The 23,907-nt window shown below is 46.9% G+C and overlaps 5 protein-coding genes across 11 annotated transcripts in view; 1 reads left to right on the top strand and 4 right to left on the bottom strand.

The window, feature by feature from the left end:
* The window catches only part of eag (ether a go-go), a 28,479-nt gene extending 25,321 nt beyond the window's left edge, over positions 1–3,158 (bottom strand). Inside the window, exon 1 of one of the 4 annotated variants that reach the window (XM_069049928.1) lies at positions 2,666–3,158. In XM_069049928.1, the coding sequence (XP_068906029.1) occupies positions 2,666–2,744 (79 nt within the window). In that variant the 5' untranslated portion in view covers positions 2,745–3,158. The remainder of the gene's footprint in view (positions 1–2,665) is intronic. The other 3 variants (XM_069049929.1, XM_069049930.1, XM_069049931.1) reach the window with 3 other exon arrangements.
* Positions 3,159–3,363: 205 nt separating this feature from the next.
* On the bottom strand, positions 3,364–4,549 carry LOC138132450 (uncharacterized). Its single transcript, XM_069049932.1, has 2 exons — positions 3,526–4,549; positions 3,364–3,419 (listed from the first exon to the last, which is right to left on the bottom strand). Exon 1 carries the CDS (start codon positions 4,384–4,386, stop codon positions 3,529–3,531), a length of 858 nt encoding a protein of 285 aa, XP_068906033.1. The 5' UTR covers positions 4,387–4,549; the 3' UTR covers positions 3,364–3,419; positions 3,526–3,528.
* Positions 4,550–4,670: 121 nt separating this feature from the next.
* LOC138132448 (probable phosphorylase b kinase regulatory subunit alpha) lies at positions 4,671–10,108 on the top strand. Of its 4 annotated transcripts, none has more exons than XM_069049923.1 (13): positions 4,671–5,493; positions 5,545–5,733; positions 5,780–5,932; positions 5,980–6,367; positions 6,421–6,530; positions 6,926–7,073; positions 7,160–7,324; positions 7,649–7,897; positions 8,280–9,134; positions 9,229–9,281; positions 9,333–9,482; positions 9,531–9,788; positions 9,840–10,108. In XM_069049923.1, exons 1-13 carry the CDS (start codon positions 4,765–4,767, stop codon positions 10,065–10,067), a joined length of 3,675 nt encoding a protein of 1,224 aa, XP_068906024.1. In that variant the 5' UTR covers positions 4,671–4,764; the 3' UTR covers positions 10,068–10,108. The 4 variants fall into 4 exon arrangements, with proteins under 4 accessions (XP_068906024.1, XP_068906025.1, XP_068906026.1 ...); XM_069049924.1 differs by lacking the exon at positions 6,926–7,073 and adding an exon at positions 6,586–6,733; XM_069049925.1 differs by having other exon boundaries at positions 4,672–5,493; positions 7,649–7,816.
* On the bottom strand, positions 10,102–11,509 carry mRpL28 (mitochondrial ribosomal protein L28). Its single transcript, XM_069049933.1, has 7 exons — positions 11,396–11,509; positions 11,217–11,357; positions 10,989–11,164; positions 10,683–10,941; positions 10,485–10,631; positions 10,256–10,434; positions 10,102–10,203 (listed from the first exon to the last, which is right to left on the bottom strand). Exons 2-7 carry the CDS (start codon positions 11,226–11,228, stop codon positions 10,152–10,154), a joined length of 825 nt encoding a protein of 274 aa, XP_068906034.1. The 5' UTR covers positions 11,229–11,357; positions 11,396–11,509; the 3' UTR covers positions 10,102–10,151.
* Positions 11,510–11,900: 391 nt separating this feature from the next.
* LOC138132807 (G1/S-specific cyclin-D2-like) lies at positions 11,901–16,638 on the bottom strand. The gene is made up of 5 exons (XM_069050463.1): positions 16,115–16,638; positions 15,689–15,904; positions 14,475–14,643; positions 13,355–13,503; positions 11,901–13,291 (listed from the first exon to the last, which is right to left on the bottom strand). The coding sequence occupies exons 1-5, from the start codon at positions 16,307–16,309 to the stop codon at positions 13,100–13,102; spliced, it is 921 nt and encodes a 306-aa protein (XP_068906564.1). The 5' UTR covers positions 16,310–16,638; the 3' UTR covers positions 11,901–13,099.
* Positions 16,639–23,907: the final 7,269 nt, after the last annotated feature.

Raw genomic sequence — 23,907 nt, 5'->3', positions numbered from 1 at the left:
ATATTTATTTTAGCGATGGATTCAATTGATTAATTCATTAAAGCATCCACTCATTCATTTTTTCGTTTACGATAACTTCTGCAAAAATGCACCGATTGCAATGTTTGTCTGTCTGTCAGAATGCTTTTTCCTGTGAAAAATATTTGTCTTACCAAAGATTTAATTGATTAAAGCATGTCTGTCTTGTTGAAAGTTCTTGCGAGTTTTGCATTCTTTGTCGATCGAGAAAATGTAAATTTTGTGGAACATGAAAAATCTTTGAAAGACTTTTTAATTATCCACAAAGTTTTTCTGGTGCCGAAAAATTCAGATGATGAGACTTTCGTATAAAATTTGCAGATCTTTTTAGATTCTCAAGAGAAGAATTAAATTACATACGTTGAAAACGTCCAGTTATCAGTTATCTAACAACTTGGACGGTATTTCTCCCACGATTAGTTTTTATTTCCTTTCTTTATTTTAATAAAATCAATAAGTCACTGTTGAAGATGAAACTAATGTAGGTTACATTAAAACTTGAACTAAAAGACAAAAAGTCTCATCTTCTATCGGAAATGGAAAAAAAATTATTTTCACGACTAGTTGTGAAATAGTTATTTGTGTATCAGGACCCAAAAAGTGCATCTTTTTCGTCCGAGTCTGAGCGAGCACAAAAGGCACTTTTTTGCCGAGGTGCACCCAACGTTTTTCGTGTTCTTTTAGAAAAAATTTTTGAAAAACATGAATTAATTGTAAATTTTGAGGTTATCTTTGACAGATCTCAAGTTAGGTATATAAAGTGAAAAATTTATATTTTTAGTTATATACCACTTTTCACGTTATGTATTTCGGGAATCGAACACGAAAACAAAATATTCTATTTGGATCGAATCGTGTTTCGCAGATTTTTTCGTCACAATTCAAAGAAAACTTTTATTTTTATCTGACACTAACAACAACGAGAAGCATTTCTATAAAACATTTCGCCACGTCCGTACTTTGACGAGGTGCTTGAAATATGAGAATTGTTTTTGTGGGGGGAACCGTAACCGACTCTCCCATGAAAAATGGTGGATGCGCCGGGAAAGGTCTCCCACATTTCAGTTCTCAATGAGATAGAAGTGATTTAAAAGCTGCACTTTACAGAATTCGCTACACCAAAACGTCACACTCCTGTCATCGATTGTGACTCTGCAGCCGACGAATCCGCCGAGAATCGAACAATCTTTCTTTGAGAAAAATCGCCGCCTCCTCAATCGAATTAAAAGGTGATCGACCTTTGTACGGCGACAGCTGCCATAAACCAAATTCACTTACTCGTGCCGAATATCGAACTCTTATGTTTTATGTATGAAGTTGTCAGAAAACTTGGGGAAATGGTTGCCCAACAAAACATAAAAAGATGAAGTCGAGACCATCCGAAAATCACATCGCGTCCTCGTGCCAACTCGTTCCGTCACATTTTATGGACGCGACCAATTAACCAAAATACGACTCTCGTGATCCCTCAATTCTTCTCCTGGTCCCTTTTAATCTGCTAATGATGTTTTTAATTGTTCGCCTCGCCGCCAAAATACGCAAAGGGTCATGTCATCGCAAAACCGATTCATCTCTTAACAACGGAGCAAAACCTTCCCGTCTTGTTCTCCACCTGCACTCGGCACAATTTGCATTCCCATCCCGGAAGCTCCATTATCGATTCGGAACCCATGAAAGCCCTGATAAATCGCCGGTACGACCTCGGCACTCCTCCACTAACCCACATGCAGGCCAACCTGCAAGGTCATTGCTGCACCGTCTAGACAACGCATCGAGTGCGATTATTCGCCGCGATCGATTCGGCGAAAAATTTTGCATGGAACGAGCATTTCCTTCCTCAGCCCTATCCGGAAGTTCGTCGCTAGGGTCAACACGTACCCGAGAGCCAACAAAATAAAAGTTAATTGAGGCTCCGGAGCACGCTCCCACGACCGGCTTCTCTCCAAACGTTGAACTTAAAAGGAGCCAAACAAATACATCTCGAGATGATAGAAAGGCGAGATAAGTGAAAAATGAGGAGGTGGCGAAGTTGGGGATTTGTTCGGGGGCGGTGAACTTAGTGCAAAGTGCAAAGGACTCGCCGTGGCACAGATTTACTAGCGGAAAATCACACCGGAGGGTAAATGTTCTGTTAATGGTTTACTACCACCTTAACAAACCAACAAATAAAAATTGGCAAGTGGTAATACTTTTCCAGTTAGTGTTATCCAGAAATGGGTGAATACCGATGGGAAGCTGGGATTAGTGTTAACAAGTTCTTTTAGTGCATCATCTGGTCCTAGTCCTCTAGGTCCAGGTGAGACAGAAAAATTGGACACCAGTTGTCTAGATTACCATCCCATCAGGAGTGTTCGCATTTATGGAAAAGCCATTCGGTTGTAAGAAGTTGCGTTATCTCCGCCGGAGATATCATGTAGACATAGATATCATGGCGAAGCTATCTCGTGAAACGTCGTTTGTTCGTGCCCGACACGCCACTATAATTTCAGTCGGGACAGTTTCTCGGGCCCCATCGAATCTACACGCATCCGCCATCTTGCCTCATGGGAGTTCCCATCAACAGAGGCGCAAAACTCAAAAGTCAAAAAAGAAATATTTGTAAAGCAGTTCGCGACGTGGCCGTGTCCCGTGCGTGGCGTAAACTTACGTTGCGAGTTCGACCTCCTGATGATGTTTTCGAGGAAGGTGTTTTGTGGGGCCACCAGGCCCCGTCTCCCTCCCGGCATTGTTCCGCTCGTTGTGTTCAAATGTGTGACGATTCGGGTGTCATCTCGGCTCCGACATCGTCAATCCCACGCAAAGATCCTGAAGAAGCCACGACGAACTGGACACTGTTAGCCGGAGTCTATATGCCGCAACTTCCGCACCATGACGACGCCGGAGTCAATTTGGTCGGGCGGCACATATTTCTTCGCACGTGCATCCCTCAACACTGCGCCCCGCGCTCGCACGCCCCCTCAGAGAAGCCGCCCCCGGCCGGACACTTCATCCCCGCGGTCCGTCGCCTCTTTCTTTAACATCTCCAAGTGCGGCGGCGAGACGGAGCGAACATGTTGCGACGGTACGTTCCATTATACTGACGGTATAAACACGGTGCCGGCTGGATATCGCCGCTGCTTTCGGGAAAAATCGAATGCGACGCCAGCGCCCCATGTCGGGACGCAACGGCGTCGTTTCGCACTAAACCACATCGGATTTTGAAGTAAGACGGCTAGATGAAGGGACCGCTCGTCTTTCATTGTTTTTCACCGGCATATTTTACTTACAAACAACGTACGCTCGGGTCAACCCTAACGGACACTTCAACTCGAAGAGGATAGGATGGGTTAGCACAAAACACAAATATTCGTTTCTAAATTATATTCAAACTAAACGTCGACACACAATTGCAAGGCAACAACCTGCAACAAGAAAAATAATTACATCAGCGTGTTTCGTGGTTTGGTCGCAAGAGGGCTCCACCGTCTCCACTCCGTCCCCTCTCCCCTAGATGGCGCTCCCGCTTACCTCTCACGCAAAATTCGCGTACTTCTCCCTTTCCGCGTACATTTCCGACAAAAACTTGAACAATCTGTGCGTCTCGTTTCTCTGAACAGTGTCGATAAGTTTCTGCTTCTGGAGCGCGCTCCGTCGAGTTTCCTCGTATTTCTTCACCAAATCTGCGAGATTCACCACAGCGATGGTGTTTTCTTCCAATTCTAGGATCCTCGCGCACATTTCTGCGCACTTGTGCAGGCTGGACTCCAGTTTGTCGAAGCTCCCTCTGTCGGTGACTTTGTGGACGTTTTGCAGAGCCACTTTTTTCGAAACCATTTCGAAAATCTCCGACAGCTGCTCGAGAGTCCGGGTCAAGTCGAGATTCTGACTCGATTCGACGAAAGCGTCGAGGTTTTTCTCCATCGCGTCCAGGAGACTGTCGATCAGTCCCGACATCTCCAGGTCTGCCAACTCTCGGTTCAGTTTGCGCAACATCAACTTGCTCTTGTGCAGATTGTCTTTCTGAATGGCCAACTGGTCGGACACGTCTTCCTCATACTTGTTGCAAAGTTGTGAGATTATTTCTTGCTTCACGAGGGCTTGCAAGTGGTCACTGGTGGCAAAGTCACATTCTAGCTCGTAGTCGATCTGGGGTTCTGCCAGATTTAACAAACTACCCTTGATGCTGGGACAACCTGTTAGGTTTGTGACACCTGTCAGGTCCAAACACGATTGAGACCTCACAGATTTCGATCCAGTTCTAGGCTTAGTTCCGGTACCTCTACGTTCCAAGGTCGTGGTGTTGGCGTTTGTTGGTGTCCGAAACTTTGACGCACTGGAGGGACCTCTGGACTGGCTCTTCGACTGGGGCGTCGACCTTTTGGAATTCATTTTGCACACAACTAACCGTTTCGCCGTTCAAATTCAAAATGTTTCTAGGCCAATGGAATGACAGTTCTCACCGGTTCGAATTCCCATTACACCGAAAACAATTTAAAAAAACGCTTATTCCCTCCTGAAATACAAATATGTATCATTTAAACAAGATGAAATTGTACAATTCAGGACTCGACCAGTCAATTACGAGCCCCAAACGTATTTTTTTAACGTCTAATAAATAAATTTGTTGACTTGTTTGTTGTGCAGTGTTGCCAACTCAACTCGTTGCCCTTTAACCTAACCTCACTCTCATAAAAATAACATTGACATCAACATGACATTGAGATGTCTTTGTAGTGCAGTGCAGATTTGGTGATAAAAGGTGCCACGATGCGTAGCCGGAGCAACTCGGGGGTGCGCCTCGACTACTACCAGAGACTGGTGCACAGGATCATCATGTCGAACCAGAACCCCGTCACTGGGTTGTTCCCTGCAAGTACGGAAAACAGTCACGCCTGGATCCGCGACAACGTGTACTGCATCTTCGCAGTGTGGGGGCTGTCGATGTCGTACAAAAAAATGGCCGACCAAGACGAGGACAGAGCCAAGACGTATGAACTGGAACAGTCTTGCGTGAAACTGATGAGAGGTCTTTTGATGGCCATGATGCAGCAGAAAGACAAAGTGGAGAGGTTCAAGCAGACGCAGAACCCTCTGGACTCGTTGCACGCCAAGTACGCGTCGCAAACGGGCCAGATAGTCGTGGGGGACAACGAATGGGGGCACCTGCAGATCGACGCGATCTCGCTGTATTTGCTGATTTTGGCGCAGATGACGGCGTCGGGGCTGCAAATCGTCTTCAACTTGGACGAGGTCGCGTTCATACAAAACCTCGTTTTTTACATCGAGTGCGCGTATTGCACCCCCGATTACGGGATCTGGGAGAGAGGCGACAAAACCAATCACGGCCTTCCCGAGCTGAACGCCAGCAGCATAGGCATGGCCAAGGCGGCGCTGGAGGCCATGAACGAGCTGGATCTGTTCGGGGCGCGAGGGGGCCCCTACAGCATCATACACGTGCTGGCGGACGAGGCCCAAAAGTGCCAAGCTGTCCTGCAAGTAATTTAATCTTCCCTTCGGGCGAATTTTTGTTTGCAATCGATGTTTCAGTCGATGCTCCCGAGAGAATCCAGTTCCAAAGAAATCGACAGCGGACTTTTGTCCGTCGTCAGTTTCCCAGCTTTCGCGGTGGACGACCCCGGCCTGCTCCAATACACCAGAGACCAGATCATCGAGAAGCTGCAAGGGCGCTACGGCTGCAAGAGATTCTTGAGGGACGGCTACAAGACCCCAAAAGAGGTAAAGTCACCGAGCGCACTTGACACGTCTTAATAAATCTTTCAAGGACCCCAGGAGGCTCTACTACGAGCCGTGGGAGCTACGGATGTTCGCGAACATCGAATGCGAGTGGCCGCTGTTCTTTTGCTACATGATCATCGACAACTGCTTCAGGGGGAACAAGCAGGGGGCGGCCGAGTACACCCAACAACTGGAAGACGTAAGGCTGTTTCTGTCGGTCGAGACGAGACGATCGTTTGTTTCCAGATCATGGTGAGGACCGAAGACGGGCTGAGACTGGTGCCCGAGCTGTACTCGGTGCCGGCGGAGTGCGTGGCCGCCGAGTACAAAGAACCAGGCACCCAACAGAGAGTCTCCTTGGGACACTGCCCGTTCCTGTGGGCGCAGTCGCTCTACATCGTGGGCAAGCTCCTGCAAGAGGGCTTCCTGGCGCCCGGGGAGCTGGACCCGCTCAACCGCCGCCTCTGCTCGGAGAAGAAGCCCGACGTAGTGGTCCAGGTGGTGATCCTGGCGGAAGACAACGAAATCCGCGACAAGCTCGCCGAGCACGACATCGTCGTCCAGACCATCACGGAGGTGGCGCCGATCGAGGTGCAGCCGGCGCGGGTCCTCTCCCACCTGTACACCTACTTGGGTACGTCTCGGAACCACCCGTTCGAACCCAGTTGATGGACTGGACTGTTGCAGGCAGGAACAAGAAGTTGGGGCTGTCGGGGCGGAAATCGCGAGACGTGGGTATTTTAAGCACCAGCAAGTTGTACTCGTTGGGGGATAAGATCTTCGCGTTCACGCCCCAGGTACGACCGAATCTGTTTGTATAATGTAGATTTTGTTCTCTATTTTACCGACCAGTTCACGGACATGTCTCACAATTACATTGCGAGCGACTATGAACTGATGATTGATATTTGCAAGAGCGAGATAAATTTCTTGAAGTCGAGCTGGCAGAACATGTTGGGCCGACCACTTGTTACGATCGCGTGCAGGAAGCTCCACCTAGGTACAGTAGGGATTTGACGGGTCAAGGGTGTGCCCCCTCTCCTCCCCAAAAAAAACTAACTGTCTTATTCGACCTGTCGGACTTGCTCTCATTATTTGTTTTGATTTTTTTGTATTTTTTTAATCGTGTGTCGCTTGTTTGCTAAGACATGGTATGTGGTGGTGTGTTGCATGTTGCGTCCTGGGTTGTTAGAATGTTGATATGGAGGAGTATTACACAAGTTACGACATGGCTCTCTTGGCTGATAAATTAGTGACACATTTCGCCTTCTTAACAATGAACTGGCGAAATATGCTTGGCAGGCCCACCATTACGCTTGTCGCCGCCAAAAGCTACTTAGGTAATGTTTTTCCGAGCAGATTGTCGATCGAGTCGCTTGTTTGATTCATCGTCGCGCCATGAACGACTAGTATTTGTCATTTTTAGACGAAGGCAAGATCCCTCTGGCGATGATCACCACGATGAAGAAGCTCAAGTCGGGGTACATCAACGGCACCAGAGTTACCCTAGGCAATCTCAACGATTTCTTGAGCACCAGTTGCATCACGAATTTGAGCTTCTTGGGATGCCACGAAGACGGTCTGCCGGACAGTAAGTCGCAGATGCGCGGGGTCGTCACGGATGTTTCTCAAAGAAACGTAGCAGTTGGCGGTGAAATTTGCCGCAAGCGTAGCAAAAAGTAAATTGATGTGATTACTTGGTTGCCTAACGACGAGGGGTTCTCAGGTGACGTAATTTAAAGTAAAAAAAAATTGTAAGAAATAATTAAGGTGATGAGTAAAAACACGAAGAAAAACGAGTGTGAGCTGTCAGATTGACAGATCCAGAGAAGGCGGCGAATCACTGCCAACTGCTAAGCGAGAAACGTTCGTGATGATCCTGCGTTCGGAGTCGGTGATTTAAATGCGGCCGCAGGACTCAACCCGCAAGTCCAGCAGTACCTGGAGGACCACCTGGTCAAGTCGCTGTCGAGCAAATCCTCACTGTTGGTGCATTCTTCCGCCAGGACGAAAAGCAGGAGTTTGAGGAGGCGAATGTCGGTCAAAGGGGCCATAAAGAAGACCAGGTCGATCAACGTTGACTGTAAGTTGGGGCTTTCGCACGCCAATCACGTTAAACTGAATTCAGGTGACATTTTCATGCGACCGATCCTACTCAAACACGGTATGTAACATTCATTTCTTAAATATTAAATAGAAAATGAGGTCACACTCGGGTTCAGTTGTGACCAGGGAATCAATCCCAGCACTGACTCGCGACTCTGTAGACGATAGGTGTCCCGACGAAACGTCGCAAAAGTAGAGACAGGCGCATAGGTTCCCACTCGTTTTTAGTACACGAGCCACGCCCTGCTTTTTATTTACCGCGATACGGCCACGCCTCGGTTTTTATTTACCACGGTGCGGCCACGCCTCGCTTGTGTTTGGTGCGGCGTAGCCACGCCCCTCGACCAATCACGCGTAACGCGTCCGTTTTTCGTCGTCGGGACACTTGGAAGGTAGCTCTGGCAGTCGGTGCAGATCTAGATGGTTGAAAACTTTCACAGCGGAGACTTTGGGGATGGAGGGCAACGCCACGATAGAGCGCAGGGGCTCGATGTTCATCACGAACTGGCAAGACGCCGTCGACCATTCGGGCCCGCAGGAGCACCTTCGCTCGCCGTCGCCGGAGGCCCCCAAGGCCGACCAGTCCAAACCCCCGAAGAAGCTCGTCCCGAGCGCGAGCGTCACCCGCCACAAGAACAACTCGGAGGCCCAGTACGCCGACACCGAGGTCGACGAGTTGTTCGCGATGCTCCGCGAGTCGGAGTCTCTCGACGAACAAGGCGACATCCTGCAGTACCTCGTCGACTCGAAGGGGCTGGACTTCCACACGGGGATGCTAGACTTCGGCAAACCGATCACGGTCAGAGACTTGCTGAAAGGCCTGTACGAGAAGGCGTGCCAGCAGAAGATGTGGGGCCTGGTGAGGCACACCGCGGGGATGTTGGGCAAAAGAGTAGAGGACCTGGCCAAAGCCGTGACCGATCTGTTAGTCCGCCAGAAGCAGATCACCGTGGGGATGCCGCCCAACAACGAACACACGATCACGGCCCCCTTGCCGGAGAGCGAGTTGAGACTGTTGATACACGAGGCGTACGGAGAGGACGACAGCACGGCGATGTTGACCCAGGAGTTGCTGGTCTACTTGGCGATGTTCATCAGAACCGAACCGCAACTCTTCATGGAGATGTTGAGATTAAGAGTGGGGTTGATAATCCAGGTGATGGCGACGGAACTCTCCAGGACTTTGATCTGCGACGGCGACGAAGCGTCGGAACACCTGTTGAATCTCAGCCCGTTCGAGATGAAGAACTTGCTGCACCACATAATCAGCGGCAAAGAGTTCGCCATCAGCAGCGGTAAGTCTGACAGGTGTCAAAAATTATTTGACAACTGCTGTCAAAAAAAAAATCCGCAAGGTGGCGACGTTTTTCGATATATCTATGGTTTCAGTGGGCAGAGGAAACTTCTCGATCGTCAGCAACAAATCCAGCCGCATCAGTAAAGTAAGTTTGTTCCCTCGGGAAACCGCGTCGCGTTTATTCCAACCGTTCCAGAAAAGCCACATCAGTCTGGGACAAGAGAGCGGTGACGATCTCATCGAAGCCGACCGCCAGGGGCAATGGTTGCGACGCCGACGACTAGATGGCGCTTTGAACAGAGTGCCGCGCGACTTCTACCCCAGAGTTTGGCACGTCTTGGAACGGGTAAATTCTCCGAGTGTTTTGTAATCGTAGTCTGCAAGTGCGTTTCAGTGCCAAGGAATCGACATAGCCGGGAAGGTCTTGCCGCAAAGTCTCACCCAAGAGATGACTTCCGGCGAGCTCAAGTTCGCCCTGGCCGTCGAGACCGTCCTCAACACCATCCCCCAGCCCGAGTACCGACAACTGATCGTCGAGGCGCTGATGGTGTTGACTTTGGTGGCGGAGTACAACGTGACGCCCACTCTGGGAGGGATCATTCAAGTGGAACACCTGGTGCACATCGCCAACGAGTTGTTCCTGGACGATCAGGTGCGTATTTCGTTTTGGCCGCGCGTCAAATCTCCACGTTGGCGCTTTCAGATGAAGTGCGACGGAGACGCGACTCTCTGTTGCGCCAAACCCAAAGAACTGAGGGAGACGTCCAAAATGGGGGGGCTGCTCTGCGGGGGAGCCGCTTACATATGTCAACACTTCTACGACAGCGCCCCTAGCGGCTGTTACGGAACTATGACGTACATGACGCGGGCCGTAGCCGTGACATTGGATTGTCTCCCCAAACAGGGAGAAGTAGATTGTACAATCAGTTAAACTATTTTATACGGGGTTGTGCAATAAAGTACTGTTATGAACACGAGTTTTATTATTTTGTTACCAACACTGCTCACCTACAATTCACGTCTCTTTGGCGAAGGGATTGATTTTGTTCAACCAAGCACTAGCTCCCCTGCGCAATTTATCGTGAGCGGAAAATGTAACCAGATTATGTAAAACCTTACCCAACCGCGACTTCTTCACCAGATTCCGTTTTTGCCGCCTCTTTCAACTTGTCCAACAGTTGTGACCTAAAAATGTGTTTCAAAGGAACCGGTCGGTTTTTAGCCTCGATTGACTCTTCTAATTTTTTACACGCCGCACTGAACGAGTAACCGTACCATTCGATTTCTTCAGAAGTATACTACAAAGTAAAAAGTAAGAACCAAGAAAACAACACAATTCGATTCTTACAGCAGTTAAATATTGTTTGTATTTGCTATAGACTTCCTTTTGTTTTTCAGGTTTGTTGTGATAACTGGGGCAGCCTTTTTCCAATTCTTGTAGTATTTTTCTTTTCAAGGACAAAGGCAGTAGCGACTTCAAATCACAAGCGGGAGTCTGTTCAAAAAATTTATTTTTTACACAATATGATTTTTTTTGTACCTTCACCTTTAATAGATAGTGATCAAACCCGTAATTTGAGTTGATCAGACTGATGGTGCGCTCTGTGACGATCACCGAAATGTATTTATCTAAGACTTCACTGTAGACAACCGAACGTTTCAAGTGTGGCATCCAGAAGTGGGGGACGCGCCTTCTGCGCCAGTCCCTCACCTGGAACCCCTGCACCACGCCTTCGCCCCCCCACATGTGCTCATTCGACTCTTTGGGGTAGATCACCTGAATTGGATAGTTCTGGACTGGGCTCCTGAAACTGTGGTCGAAACAATCTGTTTTGGTAAAAATGGCGCTTACACTTCTCCCGTGAGCTCGTTTCGTTTAAATTTCCCCTCCTCGGGGATGTAATGAACGGCCGTGGGCTCAGTCAGCCTCCATTCCTTGTAAAACTTTTTGTACGCTTCCGGCAACAGCGCTCCGGTGCCTTTGTCGAAAATTCCCGGTTTGCAGAATTTACCTAGAGTCTTGAGCGCCTGCAACGACTCGATATTAATCTCGACGGGGTCGCTACCGCCTCGACCGTACCATGGACGACATTATCGTGAATTTTCGGCGAAATTTGTTTAAAAATTTGACATAACCTAGAAATCACCAAAAGACCAAACGAAGTTTGACAGTACGGCGTGCAATCAAGGCGGCGCTCACAGCGGTCCCAAACCTAAACGAGTCGCCACTCGCTCCAAATCAAACAATAAAAAATGCGACTGGACAAATTCGACGGAATCAAATTTAATTCGCGATCGTGAAAGGTCGCCAGTTGAATTTACGGCGTGCTCAAATTGCTGTCGCGTCTTCGAGGTCACGAGCCGCCTCTGATCCGGTTCGTGCACCAAGGCCTGTCGGAAACGCGGTAGGCCAAATTGATTGTTGTGGTCGTTGGAACTACTCGACCACGTGGTCAAACGTCAAAGTCTCGCGCCTTTCTTTGGGGACCCGGACGAAGAAAATCCCTTTTTTATTTTGTAGCCCGCCAAGAACCAGGGATTTTAGTCCGTTTACCCGCTAAAATGTTAGTTTTAGCGGTAAAACGTGGGTTTTTTTTGTTGGACCGACCCCCACCACGCGCCGATAAGGGCAACGATTCTTCGAGTATGCAGTCGAGTTTTTCCTTAAACGGTTTCGGCTCGTTAATTTAATGGCACGTTCGAGATCCGCATAAAATAATTAAAAGGATTCGTCAACAAATGGGGATCGACGAAAACTCGGACCATCTCTTTATTAAAATTTATTTGTGTGTATAAAACTGTTCAACTTACATAATAACTAATGCAAACAGTTAAAATTTCTCGTTCGTACATTTATATAATTATATACAATATAGATATACACTTAGAACTAGGCACTATTTACAATAAAATAAACGTCTCCGGGGATGGGATTTCGTCCGAGTCGCTTCGCTCTCTACGAGGAAAAATAAATGTCCGCGCGACTCGCCGCCGAAACTCCATCGCCGGTCTCGATTCGTAAAATAAAATCTATAAGGTTTTTGCAATTGTATGAGAGACTAAAATGAGGTATATGGAACGTTGAACTATTGTGAGCAAAATTTATAAATAGTTATTGGCAGTGTAAGTGGTGGGAAACGGTCGTTATGTACAGGTGTCTAGGTGCCGGCGGCTCCTCCCTTATATACAACAAATTCTCTTAACAAACTACGTAGTCGCATGCGTAAGCATGTTACGCTAGTTTACCGCGATGGATAAATCCAGCCTTAGGTACGTTCAAGGCCCTTACAGTACAGTACAGTAACAGTAACATAGTATTTGACGAATAAAAATTTCAATTCACTATCATCGCATCATAGTTGAATTATTACGATCACATAAAGTTGAAATACCTACAGTTAGAATCACACTTTCTTAATAAACTAACTACGTAAGATTTATAGTTTTATACAATACTTTCTCATAATAATAATATAGTAGTTATTGCATTGGTTGACTTGGTCAAATTTGGAAGACGATTAAAATTAAGTAAGTCATCGCTCTGTATTAGAGCTAGCAGTCTTTGAAGGTTATTTATACTACGCAATCTTCTAAACAACGACTTGCGCAATTTCATTTGTTTATCTGTTTAGAAGCACGTTTAGGAACAGAACTTAGTGTAAAAAAAAAACAAAAAAACTGACTAACATTTAACTAACATTCACCCGGCAGAGAAGCAAGATCCAGTACAGATTAAAACGAGCACAACAAACAAAACTGGTACTTTTTCCCAATTGATCAGTTCGTTGGTCTGTGATATTTTTATTAACATTTTTTTTTCAATTTTTTTCGTTCAAGCGTAATTTATTGCCTTCCCCTAAAGCCATATCATCATCATCATCATCACGTCTTTGCACACTTTCCTCAAAAACAACTTGCGCGAAAACGACACCACCGTCGTGCTGATCACTTGTTCATCACACGTCAAAACATAACCTCGTGCACGTCCGTCGGCGTGGTCGCCGTCTTGTAGTCGCGCATTTTCCCCGGAGGCGGCGTACATTGTTCCGACCTGGTCACCTCGTCGTCACACACATTTTTCCTGTCCTCGACCACCCCCTCGAAGTTGTCCTTGACCATCCGGTCGATCTGCGTCACCAGCTCTTGCATCAGCTCCTGCAACGAGAAACCGCCCCGCGTCACTCCTCGTCCTCGTCGTCCCGTCGCGACTTTACTCACCGTCTCCGGCACGTCGACCATCTTGGCCAGCTTCTCCAGCAGCCCCTCCTGCGACTGGTGGTACTTGTTGACCCAGCCGAGGCCGCACAGTGCCGAGACGACGCTGGCGCAGGCCACAGCGCTGGGATAGCAGTGCATGAAGGCGCACTCTGCAACAGAACGACGACTTCCATTATAGCGGCGCGATTCGAGCCTTGCAATTATCGCGGCAAAAAGCCGACGAGGTCCCGAAGACGTGACGAAGCGCTCGCGGGCTCACCGCTCCTCGTTCAACCGCGCCGGCCTTGACTGGGACTCTTCCTAAATTTGGATCGTGAGAAATGCAGCGGCAGTGCCGGGGATGCACATTCCGCGACGGTGTGCCCGCCCGGTTTTTTCTGCGCAAGCTACGACGATCGCCGCGATAATTTAATTGAACAGTCGCCGCGCGGGGCCCCACGGGGCGCTCCAATGCACTGCCGAATCGATCCACGACCGACCACAGTATCCTCCAACAGGTGCTCCCCAGGGCTCCACTCTTCGATCCCCGTTTTGAACTGTCACTGCACGAAACACACGGAAAAATATCCGACGCGAAATTCCTCTTTCCTGGTTATTTGTACAAAATAAGAACAGTCAAAGCGCGAACGAAGTTATTTTGATCGTTTAAATCGAGAAATGAGCTCTGGTAATAAAAATGATAATAATGACGACCGCGCAGCAATTATTATAATGATGATGGTAATGATGATGACGAGTGCAAAACGCGTCTCTGGGACTCGGGGGACTCCTGGAGGTCCCGGCACCGTTTCGGTGGTTTTCTTGGTCCGGAATTCTCTGTGTGCGGGCCGCGGCGAATCGCCTTGCCCGCGTCTCAGACACAAGGCTATCGGGTGACGTCAGGGGTCAACAAACTGGCTTCGAAGGGGTCCCGTGTCCGGCGCGAAATTGGCCCAAATTGCGCCTCCGGTGCGTCCGACGCGGCGGCGGCGGCGAGCCCGATCGGAGGCCCCCGGAGCGCGTGGGTGTCCGTCCGTCCCGTGAAACGGACGAACGACCGCCGACTCCGGGGGCCACGGTTAGGTGCGGGACCTTGAGCTCTTTGTTTCGGGAGAGAGCGCGACCGTTACAGCAGACTCACCTTTTGCACACAGCGCGATGAGGATCTTGGCGTGCTTCTTCACCATGTCGAGGTCGAGGCGGACGGAGTCGTCCAGGTCGAGGCGGGCGAGCAGGTGGGGCAGGAAGTCGAGCGGGACTATGGCGACGATGTCCCACTTGAGCTTGCTGAGGACGAGCAGCTCCCAGGACTGCAACAGGACCATATCGAGAACTTTACGCGAGCTCCTGCGGAATTCGGTTTTTTCGCAGCGGCGGAGAGCGAGAGGCGTACCTGCGGCGGCGGGAGGCAGCAGGGATGAAGGTCGCGGCCACTGGCTCGCGCGGAATGTCCATTAGGCGGCGAAGACCCGTCCGGCCTGTTCGCGGGATTCATTAACAGGACGATCGTACAAATCGAATTAGCGAAATAAGATGGCGCGGCGCGAGGTTCTCATTACGGTCAACGGCGGCGCCACCGCCCCAACAATAGACACGGCTGTCGCGGCCGGCACTTCAAACGACAACCCCGAAAAGGTCCCGCTCCGTTCCGGGAAGGGACCACAAACAATCTACCTGTTCCGAGCAACAGGTACCTTTCCGAAGGAAAAGGATGTAGTCGCGTCCTTGGCGATTGACGCGATGACGGTGTCGTTTTGACAGGTCTGGAAAGCGTCGCCGACACACGGAAAAACTACGATCGACGTTTCCTAGAATGCGAAAGGTCAACGAACGATTACTCGCCTAATTATCACAAACAACGATGATAAAGAAAACTAAACAAGTCGCTTTAAAAACAGCTGACAGGTGAGTCGAGGTATTTAAACCTGACGTGGTGCAACGTTGCAATCCGGCGTGCCGCGGTGCGGGAAAATTCAACAAGAAGAGGATCTCGACCGGGACCTTTGCGAATGAATGTCGCGGGGTCACCACGAATCAGCTGTGCGTCGTGTCGCGTCGCGTCTTGTTTCTTATCTCCCGTTCATTCATAATTCGCCGCGTCGATTTAGTCTTCGACCACCACCACCACAATAATCACCGCCGCCGCCGCTGCCGCCTCGCCTGACCCTACCGCCGCGCTCTTCCGTGTTCTCCAGATTAGGCCCGATTGTTCTCGCGAGAAACAATCCTTATCGCGGCATTGTTCTGCCCCGGCCCCGCCGCCGCCCTCCAGAATCGATCAATCTCACACTGATAACGCTCTCTCTAATCTGAACGACTTCCGCTTCGGATTTTTTAACCCCCGGGGCTACTCACCGTCAGCATGGCCGTCGTTATGCTGTGGTCGGTGTAGAAGACGAGGGTCTCGGTGCTGAGGGGCCTGGGCTCCCTCAGCTTGGACGCCATCAGCATGCAGGCGGCGCCCAGCAGCTGGAGCTGGCTCTTCTTGATGTCGGTGGTCATCAGGAACCTGTAGAGGTAGTTCATCGCCAGGAGGAAGACCTCGTCTTGGCACGCCTGCTCCTCGCAGACCTGCAACGGTGAGGTTTTTAAAATTTAAAAACCCACTTCCCGTCTCGATTTAAGGCCTTTCCGGCGGCGAGTCAAGGTCGGGTGGTCGTCGCCGCCAGGTGCTGCGTTGTTGCCAACCGAAAATTCGCCCGTCCGGAGGTTCTTGACCTGGCGCCGCCGCTCCCGGTCTAAGGCGGTCATTTAAACTTTAAACGCGCCCGCGGGACTCACCTCCATCATCCAGCCGGCGACGATCTCCACCATCCTCGGGTTGACCTGCGACTGCTTCATCAGCAGGCTCGAGTTCGCGGGCAGGTACCTGCCCTCAGTCTTTAACATGTTCCTCAACACTCTGTCCTGGAGGAGGGTCTCGTCGTAACAGGCCGCGATGTCGGTGTCGGTCGTCTCGACGCAGTGCAGATCCATCCTCTCTCTCGTCCGGACACAAAGATTTAACACTACTCAAAACGGAATCGCTTCGACCGCTTCTCGTTCCTATCACATACGTCGAGGGAGTTGCTGGTGCTGGTTTATGGGTGCATGGAGTTGTTGTGTCTTTCGTCTTGTTTTTCGTTCGGAGGTGTTTCTGTTACTGGTGTTCAGTAACCAATGATTTCGCCTGGCAGACCCGTACGCCTAGGTTTCGGGTGTGTTCCCCTTCCACCGACCCAGCAACGACTCTCGTCGACGATCGCGGCACAAGCGCAGGATCGAACGACGATCATTCATGAGTTCTGCACTTGGACCTCGAAAATTCACAAACCGGTTATTCGAAATTCACGCCGGAGGCAGGAAAACGTGACGACTTCCCGCATTTTCCGCCGGACAGACAGACGACGCCCTCCTAATTGGGCATTGAAATCACCGCAGAGACGTAAATGCTTAAAAATGCAGACGCCGATGCGAGATGACGTCGCGCCGTCGGTGCATTCCGCAAAAGCCGTTTCGCCTCACCTGTGCCCACCTACCGACCGTGCATCGACAGCGGAAAGCTCGCTCGCCGACGGAATAACGGGGGTCCTACATGGGAGCCTTGCGAGCTTTTATCACATTTAAATCCTAGCCGTGACGTTTTGTTTATAACGGTCAAATACCAACGAAATACAAACGCGACAAACATCAAAGCAATATTGATTTGCTGGAAATAAACACAAATCATCGTTAAATTCTATGCCGGAAACGGTCGAGTCGGATTTTAACGAGAATTTTGCAAAATCGAATTATTTAAAGAAACTTCGTTTCTGCTAACAAATAAAATACTCTGCAGGTCTGGTTTCAGCGAACGACTTTTTTCCAAAGCAAAAAGTCGGTTAGAAGTTGTAATTAAAGAAATTATTAATGACTACCAATGACTGAACAATGCTAGATTCCATAAATGGAATAATATCGGCCAGAAAATAGGTCAAAAAGTTCCCACAAATACTCCGTAGACAATAACAGAACACTAAAGTCCATTCAAAAATCAAAAAACCACCACCTGCTGCTTTAAGTTGGGAAAATTTAAAAACCCTAGGTAGATATTTTTTCATACTATGTTGATAACTAGAAATTATGACATTTATTTGATTCAAAATAAAATTCAATTGCTTTGAATTCCGTTCATATTGTTTTATTAGCAGCACGTTTCATTTATTTATTGATTCTTATTATTTTTACTTAAACATGCCCAGAAAAACAAAATATTTAATAAACACTTAACCTCAAAATTACAATTCTCACCAAATTTTACACTAAACAGCGTTGCCGATAGTAATTATCGAGGAAAATGCGACATTGGTGGTGTTTTGATTTTTGAATGGACGCAAAGCTCAAAGTGAAAAACATGGTCAAAACTAAAGTCTGTTTTTTATGATCAGTTGTCAAAGTGTTGTCAGGTTGGCAGAAAATACGAAACAGTGAATTTTATAAATCACGTTTGGAACATTGATTTTTGAAATTGTCACCGATTGTCACATTTGACAATTGAAATTTAAATTAAACACGTGTCTCAAACTCATAAACATATGCAACATAACCTCAATAATGATCTAGGCTCTAGGGGAAATCTAGGGTGAAACCGAGGTAGAACTGGACCGAATGTCAGTGATTTTTTAATATGTATACAGTTTGGTATTTTGACATTGACAATTGATTATAAAAAAACGGACTTTAATTTGTCGATTATCACCTTTTTCCGTAAGATTCTCTTATCGAAATAAAATACAGACGTTCAAAATGTGCGATCTGGCGCTTGTTTTTGTTTCCGTTAACGAATGTTGTGGTTTCATCAGCTGTCAGATGTCAGACGTCATTTCTTTTTTGAACTAACCAACAAGACTTTTTCCAGGAGTTCACGGGTGATAATTTGATGTTCAATAATTTTTCTGAAGGCTCGATAGATAGTTTCACACAAAGAAATTTCCTGTTTAGATGTTTGTTGCTCTCGCAGGATACATTCCGCAACGGAACAAAATTAACATAAAATACAAAACTTCCATTGTTGAGGCATGCAAAAACAATTTGATGCCGACGTTGTGGAAAAAAAAACAAAAACAATCTGTTGAGGTCGTCATCTCTTATTCAGCGGAATTTGGAAAAAATTGGGCGCAAAAAATTCAAACATTTCACATATTTCAGCCGTTTCAGGGCAAGCCATTTCTAATTGTTTCAAGCTGCGAAAAATAGTACATTATTTAACGAATTCCTGCGTAAATTGGGCTTTTTTGGCTTGAGTGGGCCAAACGAGCGTTTTAAAGACCCATGAGTGCCAAAAAAAGACCAATTTACATAAGAACGGGTTGAATACAACGTTTTTCTGTTCGACGGGCCCCTTAAAGGCTCCATTTCGCTTAAAATCTTGAAAATTAGCTTGACGTTTCGTTTTGACAAGCCGTGACATTTATCAAAATCCGTTCACACAGGCGAAAATTCTCAAATTCTGACAGTATCGACCAAAAATTAAATTTTTAACACGTTCAAAAGAAATCTGCCATAAATATTTCACATCTCAGCGGTAACAACTCGAAGACGGTTACTTCTGCGAAATTTTCAACCTGTTTTGGTGAATAGAAACCCGTTGACTGTATTTAGGGCCAGCTTGTATTTGCGACTCAAACTGTCAAACTCGTGACAAGTCGTAAAATGGCCGCCTCCGACCGGAAACCGTTTCGAACCTTTATGAACGGGCGTCAGGACGCCGTACGCCGCCACCCCCGTCGCCGCCTACCCACCGACAATAACCGGTGCGGCGGGACCGCTCGGGGGTCTGCGGGGTTGATGATGTATCGGTCTGGGCCGTCCATTTAAAATTTAAAGGTCCGATTAGTGCCTGTGGTGGTGGAAAGGGAGGGTGGGCAGCCACTTGTTCGAGACGCATTCCACATGTGCGTCGACATCCTCGTTGCCGACTCAGCTGAGCTCTTCGATTTCGCGTCGTCTGGGAGCCGGCGTCGTGTGAACGGAAGCGGGAGGACTTTTTCAGCGAATCGCTCCCCGACGAGTGCGGCCATTTTTAAAATACCTGAATCGTTGTCGGCCCCCTTTAATTTATTCGTTTTGAGGGCGCCGATCGTAATTATCGGCCCCAATACGGTCCGCCCTCGGAGAGAGAGCCGTTCAGGTGAGAATCGATCTCCTCGCGGCCAATTAAGAGCGGGCGCCCTCTCGCACAGGTGCAGGGCCGGCTCCGGACGAGTTCGTTCAACCGAGAAAATCGCGATCCGACGGAGATGGTGCACGGGTAGTAAGAGAGTGACGGGAATCGTTAAGGATGGTCGTTTGGCGCATTCGCGATTAGGTCACATAAAGCCGGCCGTGTTTATGCCACTTTTCCCAGAAGAGGGTCAACGTATTCGCGAAGACACCCTGGGAATGTGATCGCGCCACGGGAGCGGATTCTGCGGACGTTTTCTTCCGAAAAAGGAGCTGGCTGCGTTTCTTCAAACTCCACATTATCACATTCGGCTATTTTTAGTCGCCGGTCGCTCGATTATTGCACGAGATGTTAATGTTACATGATGCAGCCACCAAGAATTCCATTTCTTCCGTTTGTTGTTAATTTTGTTTAAATATGCCAACGGCATGCGACCTTCCAGCGTTCGATAAACATTATGAAAGAATCTCGGGATATGTACAAGGTTCAAGGAAACCGCGACGGGGACGGTCGTGTTTGCACTTCGAAATCGTTCCCATGGACCCGCATGCAACAAATAACAAAACTGCACCGGTGCCAATTATTCCTAAAATTGTTGTTGTTGTTGTTGAAAAAACCAACCGATTCTCCTCATTCCTTCTCTGAGCAAGTAAAACCTATCCAAAGGTGGCCCCGATCGACGATCGCGTTGCATAACTCGACGAGAAACTGCAACACATATACCGGGTGATTCTCATCGAGGATTTGCATACGTCGACGTGAAGAGCACGTATCACGTGTACGGTTGCAACAGTTGCAGCTGAACTATCACTTTTCTGATAAGGCAAAGTTGTGTGCACTCGTGAATCAGCACAATTGCAACAATTTGCATACAAACCAATTAAATTACATTTACATCACAATATCTATGTCACTTTATGTTATGCGATGCGTAGTGTAAATATTCCCTTTGGAAGGACGAACGAAGCAAACAAACGGAACTGAACGTGTAGAAAGAAGCATCCAACAAAGAGGAATCCGTTGCGAAGAGAGAGCCAGTCATTTGTCTGTGGATTCGTTTTCTAGGTTAAAATTCTAGAAATAAATGATGACAATTTGATTTATTTTGACTTTTGAACTGTCATATTTGAATTTGACAGTCTAGTGTACCAACATAACATCGTAAATGTGTTGCCAAACGAACAAAAAACATGTCAACATTTTTGATTTTGGGAAAAAAAAATCTCTCGAATTCGAGTCGAAATCGGAAAAACGAAAGTCGAAGTTGGCGTTGAAGAGTCGCAACTCTGATCAGCTGTTTTCTAACCTCACTTTTTGCATATTTTTAATATGCTGTTTGAAAAATCAGTCTTTTTTAAGATGAGTAGTTGATCGGCTGTTCAAATCTAACCTCACTTTTTGCGTTGTTTGTGTTTTTAATCTGCAATTTGAAAAATCTGTATTTTTAAGACGAGTGGTTCATTCGCAATCGATTCTTCAACGCCAACCTTGACGCCAAAGTTAAAAAAACACCCTTTACCATCTCTTTGGGAATTGCTTACTAGTCCCAAAGGACCAAACTAACATCTCTGAAACAAATCGGAGAAAATTAAACGTGCCTGACCATAGACACTTGCATCGATTGATGAAAATAACATTATTTACATTATTATGGACCCCGCACTGCGCGTAGTGTAAATATTCCCTTCGGAAGGACGAAGGAAACAAACGGAACTGAACGATTAGAAAAAAGGATTCAACAAAGAGGAATCCGTGCCACCAGAATCAGAAGAGAGAGCCTAGTCATTTCTTAAAGAGTTGTCTGTAGATTCGAAATTCTAGAAATAAATGACAATTTGATTTATTTTGACTTTTGAACTGTCATATTTGGATTTGACAGTCTAGTGTACCAACATAACATCGTAAATGTGTTGCCAAACGAACAAAAAACATCTCAATCATTAAAAATCACTCGGTATGTCCAAGAATACTGTAAGGGAACTACAGCCGTTACAATTTTTGATTTTTGTTTATTTTCGTATTTTAAACATTTTTCAATTTTTACATTTCTTCAAATTTGATCTCTCGAAGCAAGATTGATATAAAAGATGTTCAAAAAGCGTTTTGCTAAGAGGAAACCAACAGTACCGGAATCATCTTCTTAAATTAGGTACTTCAAAAGAAAGCTACGGCTATCTGAATATTTAAAAAAAATGTGCGAAAAGGGAACATTTTTGATTTTGGAATAAAACTATCTCTCGAATTCGAGTCGAAATTGGAAAAACGGAAGTCGAAATTGGCGTTGAAGAGTCGTAACTCTGATCAGCTGTTTTCTAACCTCACTTTTTGCATATTTTTAATATGCTGTTTAAAAAATCAGTCTTTTTTAAGATGAGTGGTTGATCGGCTGTTCAAATCTAACCTCACTTTTAAGACGAGTGGTTCATTCACATTCGATTCTTCAACGCCAAATTCGAAGCCAAATTAAAAAAAAACACCTTTCACTATCTCTTTGGGAATTGTTTACTAGTCCCAAAGGACCAAACTAACATCTCTGAAACAAATCCAATCTTTAATTCCGCAGCCATAGAAATCGGAAAAAATGAAACGTGTCTGACCATAGACACTTGCATCGATTGATGAAAATAACATTATTTACATTATTAATATTATGGATCCCGCACTGCGCGTAGTGTAAATATTCCCTTCGGAAGAACGAACGAAACAAACAAACGGAACTGAACGAGTAGAAAAAAGGATCCAACAAAGAGGAATCCGTGCCATCAGAATCAGAAGAGAGAGCCTAGTAATTTGTTAAAGAGTTGTCTGTAGATTCGAAATTCTAGAAATAAATGACGACAATTTGATTTATTTTGACTTTTGAACTGTCATGTGTGGATTTGACAGTCTAGTGTACCAACATAACATCGTAAATGTGTTGCGAAACGAACAAAAAAACATGTCCATCATTAAAAGTCATCCGGTAGGTTCAAGAGTACCTACTGTAAGATCAATATAAAAGGGAACTGCAGCTCTTAAAAAACGAAAATGGCGAAAAGGGAACATTTTTGATTTTGGAAAAAAACCATCTCTCGAATTCGAGTCTAAATCGGAAAAACGAAGTTGGCGTTGAAGAGGCGCAACTCTGATCATCTGTTTTCTAACCTCACTTTTTGCAAATTTGCATATTTTTAATAAGCAGTTTGAAAAATCAGTCTTTTTTAAGATGAGTGGTTGATCGGCTGTTCAAATCTAACCTCACTTTTTGCGTTGTTTGTGTTTTTAATCTGCAATTTGAAAAACCTGTACTTTTAAGACGAGTGGTTCATTCACATTCGATTCTTCAACGCCAAATTCGAAGCCAAATTAAAAAAAAAAACACCTTTTACTATCTCTTTGGGAATTGTTTATTAGTCCCAAAGGACCAAACTAACATCTCTGAAACAAATCCAATCTTTAATTCCGCAGCCATAGAAATCGGAAAAAATGAATCGTGCCTGACCATAGACACTTGCATCGATTAATGAAAATAACATTATTTACATTATTATGGACCCCGCACGCGCCTCCATGGTACCCCCATCGTGCACAAAACAAAAATCCCTCTAATTGTAAGAGGGGTGGTTCGTGGCGGCCGTCTTCGATAAACCGCCATTTTCCCACCCCCTCGTCTTCACTTTCCGTTCGAGCGCCTTGACCCAAAACGAAGAAACCACCCCGACGGCGAATTTATTCGCGTCGTTCGCCGCCACCCCCGTCGAGGCAATTCGATAACACTGTCGCCAGGAAATTCGAGTCTGGCCGAAAATCTCCCTGGGTGTCGTCTTTCATGTGAATTCTGCAGCGAGTGGTTCTCGGAACGACCCAGATTTATTAGTTTGGAAAACAGACTTGATGAGTGGCGGTGGCGGTGGTTGTTGGGTGGGTGGTGTGCACAAAGAAACTTGTTAAAGACTTCCGACACTTCCGTCCCGAGCGAGACAGATTTGCTGTTAAAAACCAGTAAAACATTTTTATTGTGCTGCAACAGCGGCGGCTCATGGGTAGTAAAAGTGCGACGCATCTGGTGGTAAAAAATCCGCCCGATATCCAGCCACCAGAAGATAAACAATGGCTTTGGCGAGAAGACAATGGGCGAGTTGACTTGTTGCAGTTTCCTGTCTAACCGGAAGCGGTAATAAATATTAAACACGATTTAGAAGGAGTGGGCCGGGACGAAGGACCCCAAGCCTCGAATCGCGTCCGAATCTATCAACGACATCACTGTCGCCGAACTCGGCCTCCATCCGCAAAAACCACCTGTCCGTTGAATTTTTTGCGCGCCCACCCCGTAAATAACGTCGGATTAAGGTGAAATATTTTAGCGCCGTTACGGCTTTTCGCAGGTAAACGCGCGGCGTTTCGGGTGCAAACC

Source organism: Tenebrio molitor, chromosome 6 (genome assembly GCF_963966145.1).
Source record: "Tenebrio molitor chromosome 6, icTenMoli1.1, whole genome shotgun sequence".
Taxonomy (NCBI): Eukaryota; Metazoa; Arthropoda; class Insecta; order Coleoptera; family Tenebrionidae; genus Tenebrio; species Tenebrio molitor.
This window is presented reverse-complemented; position numbering and strand designations above follow the sequence as displayed.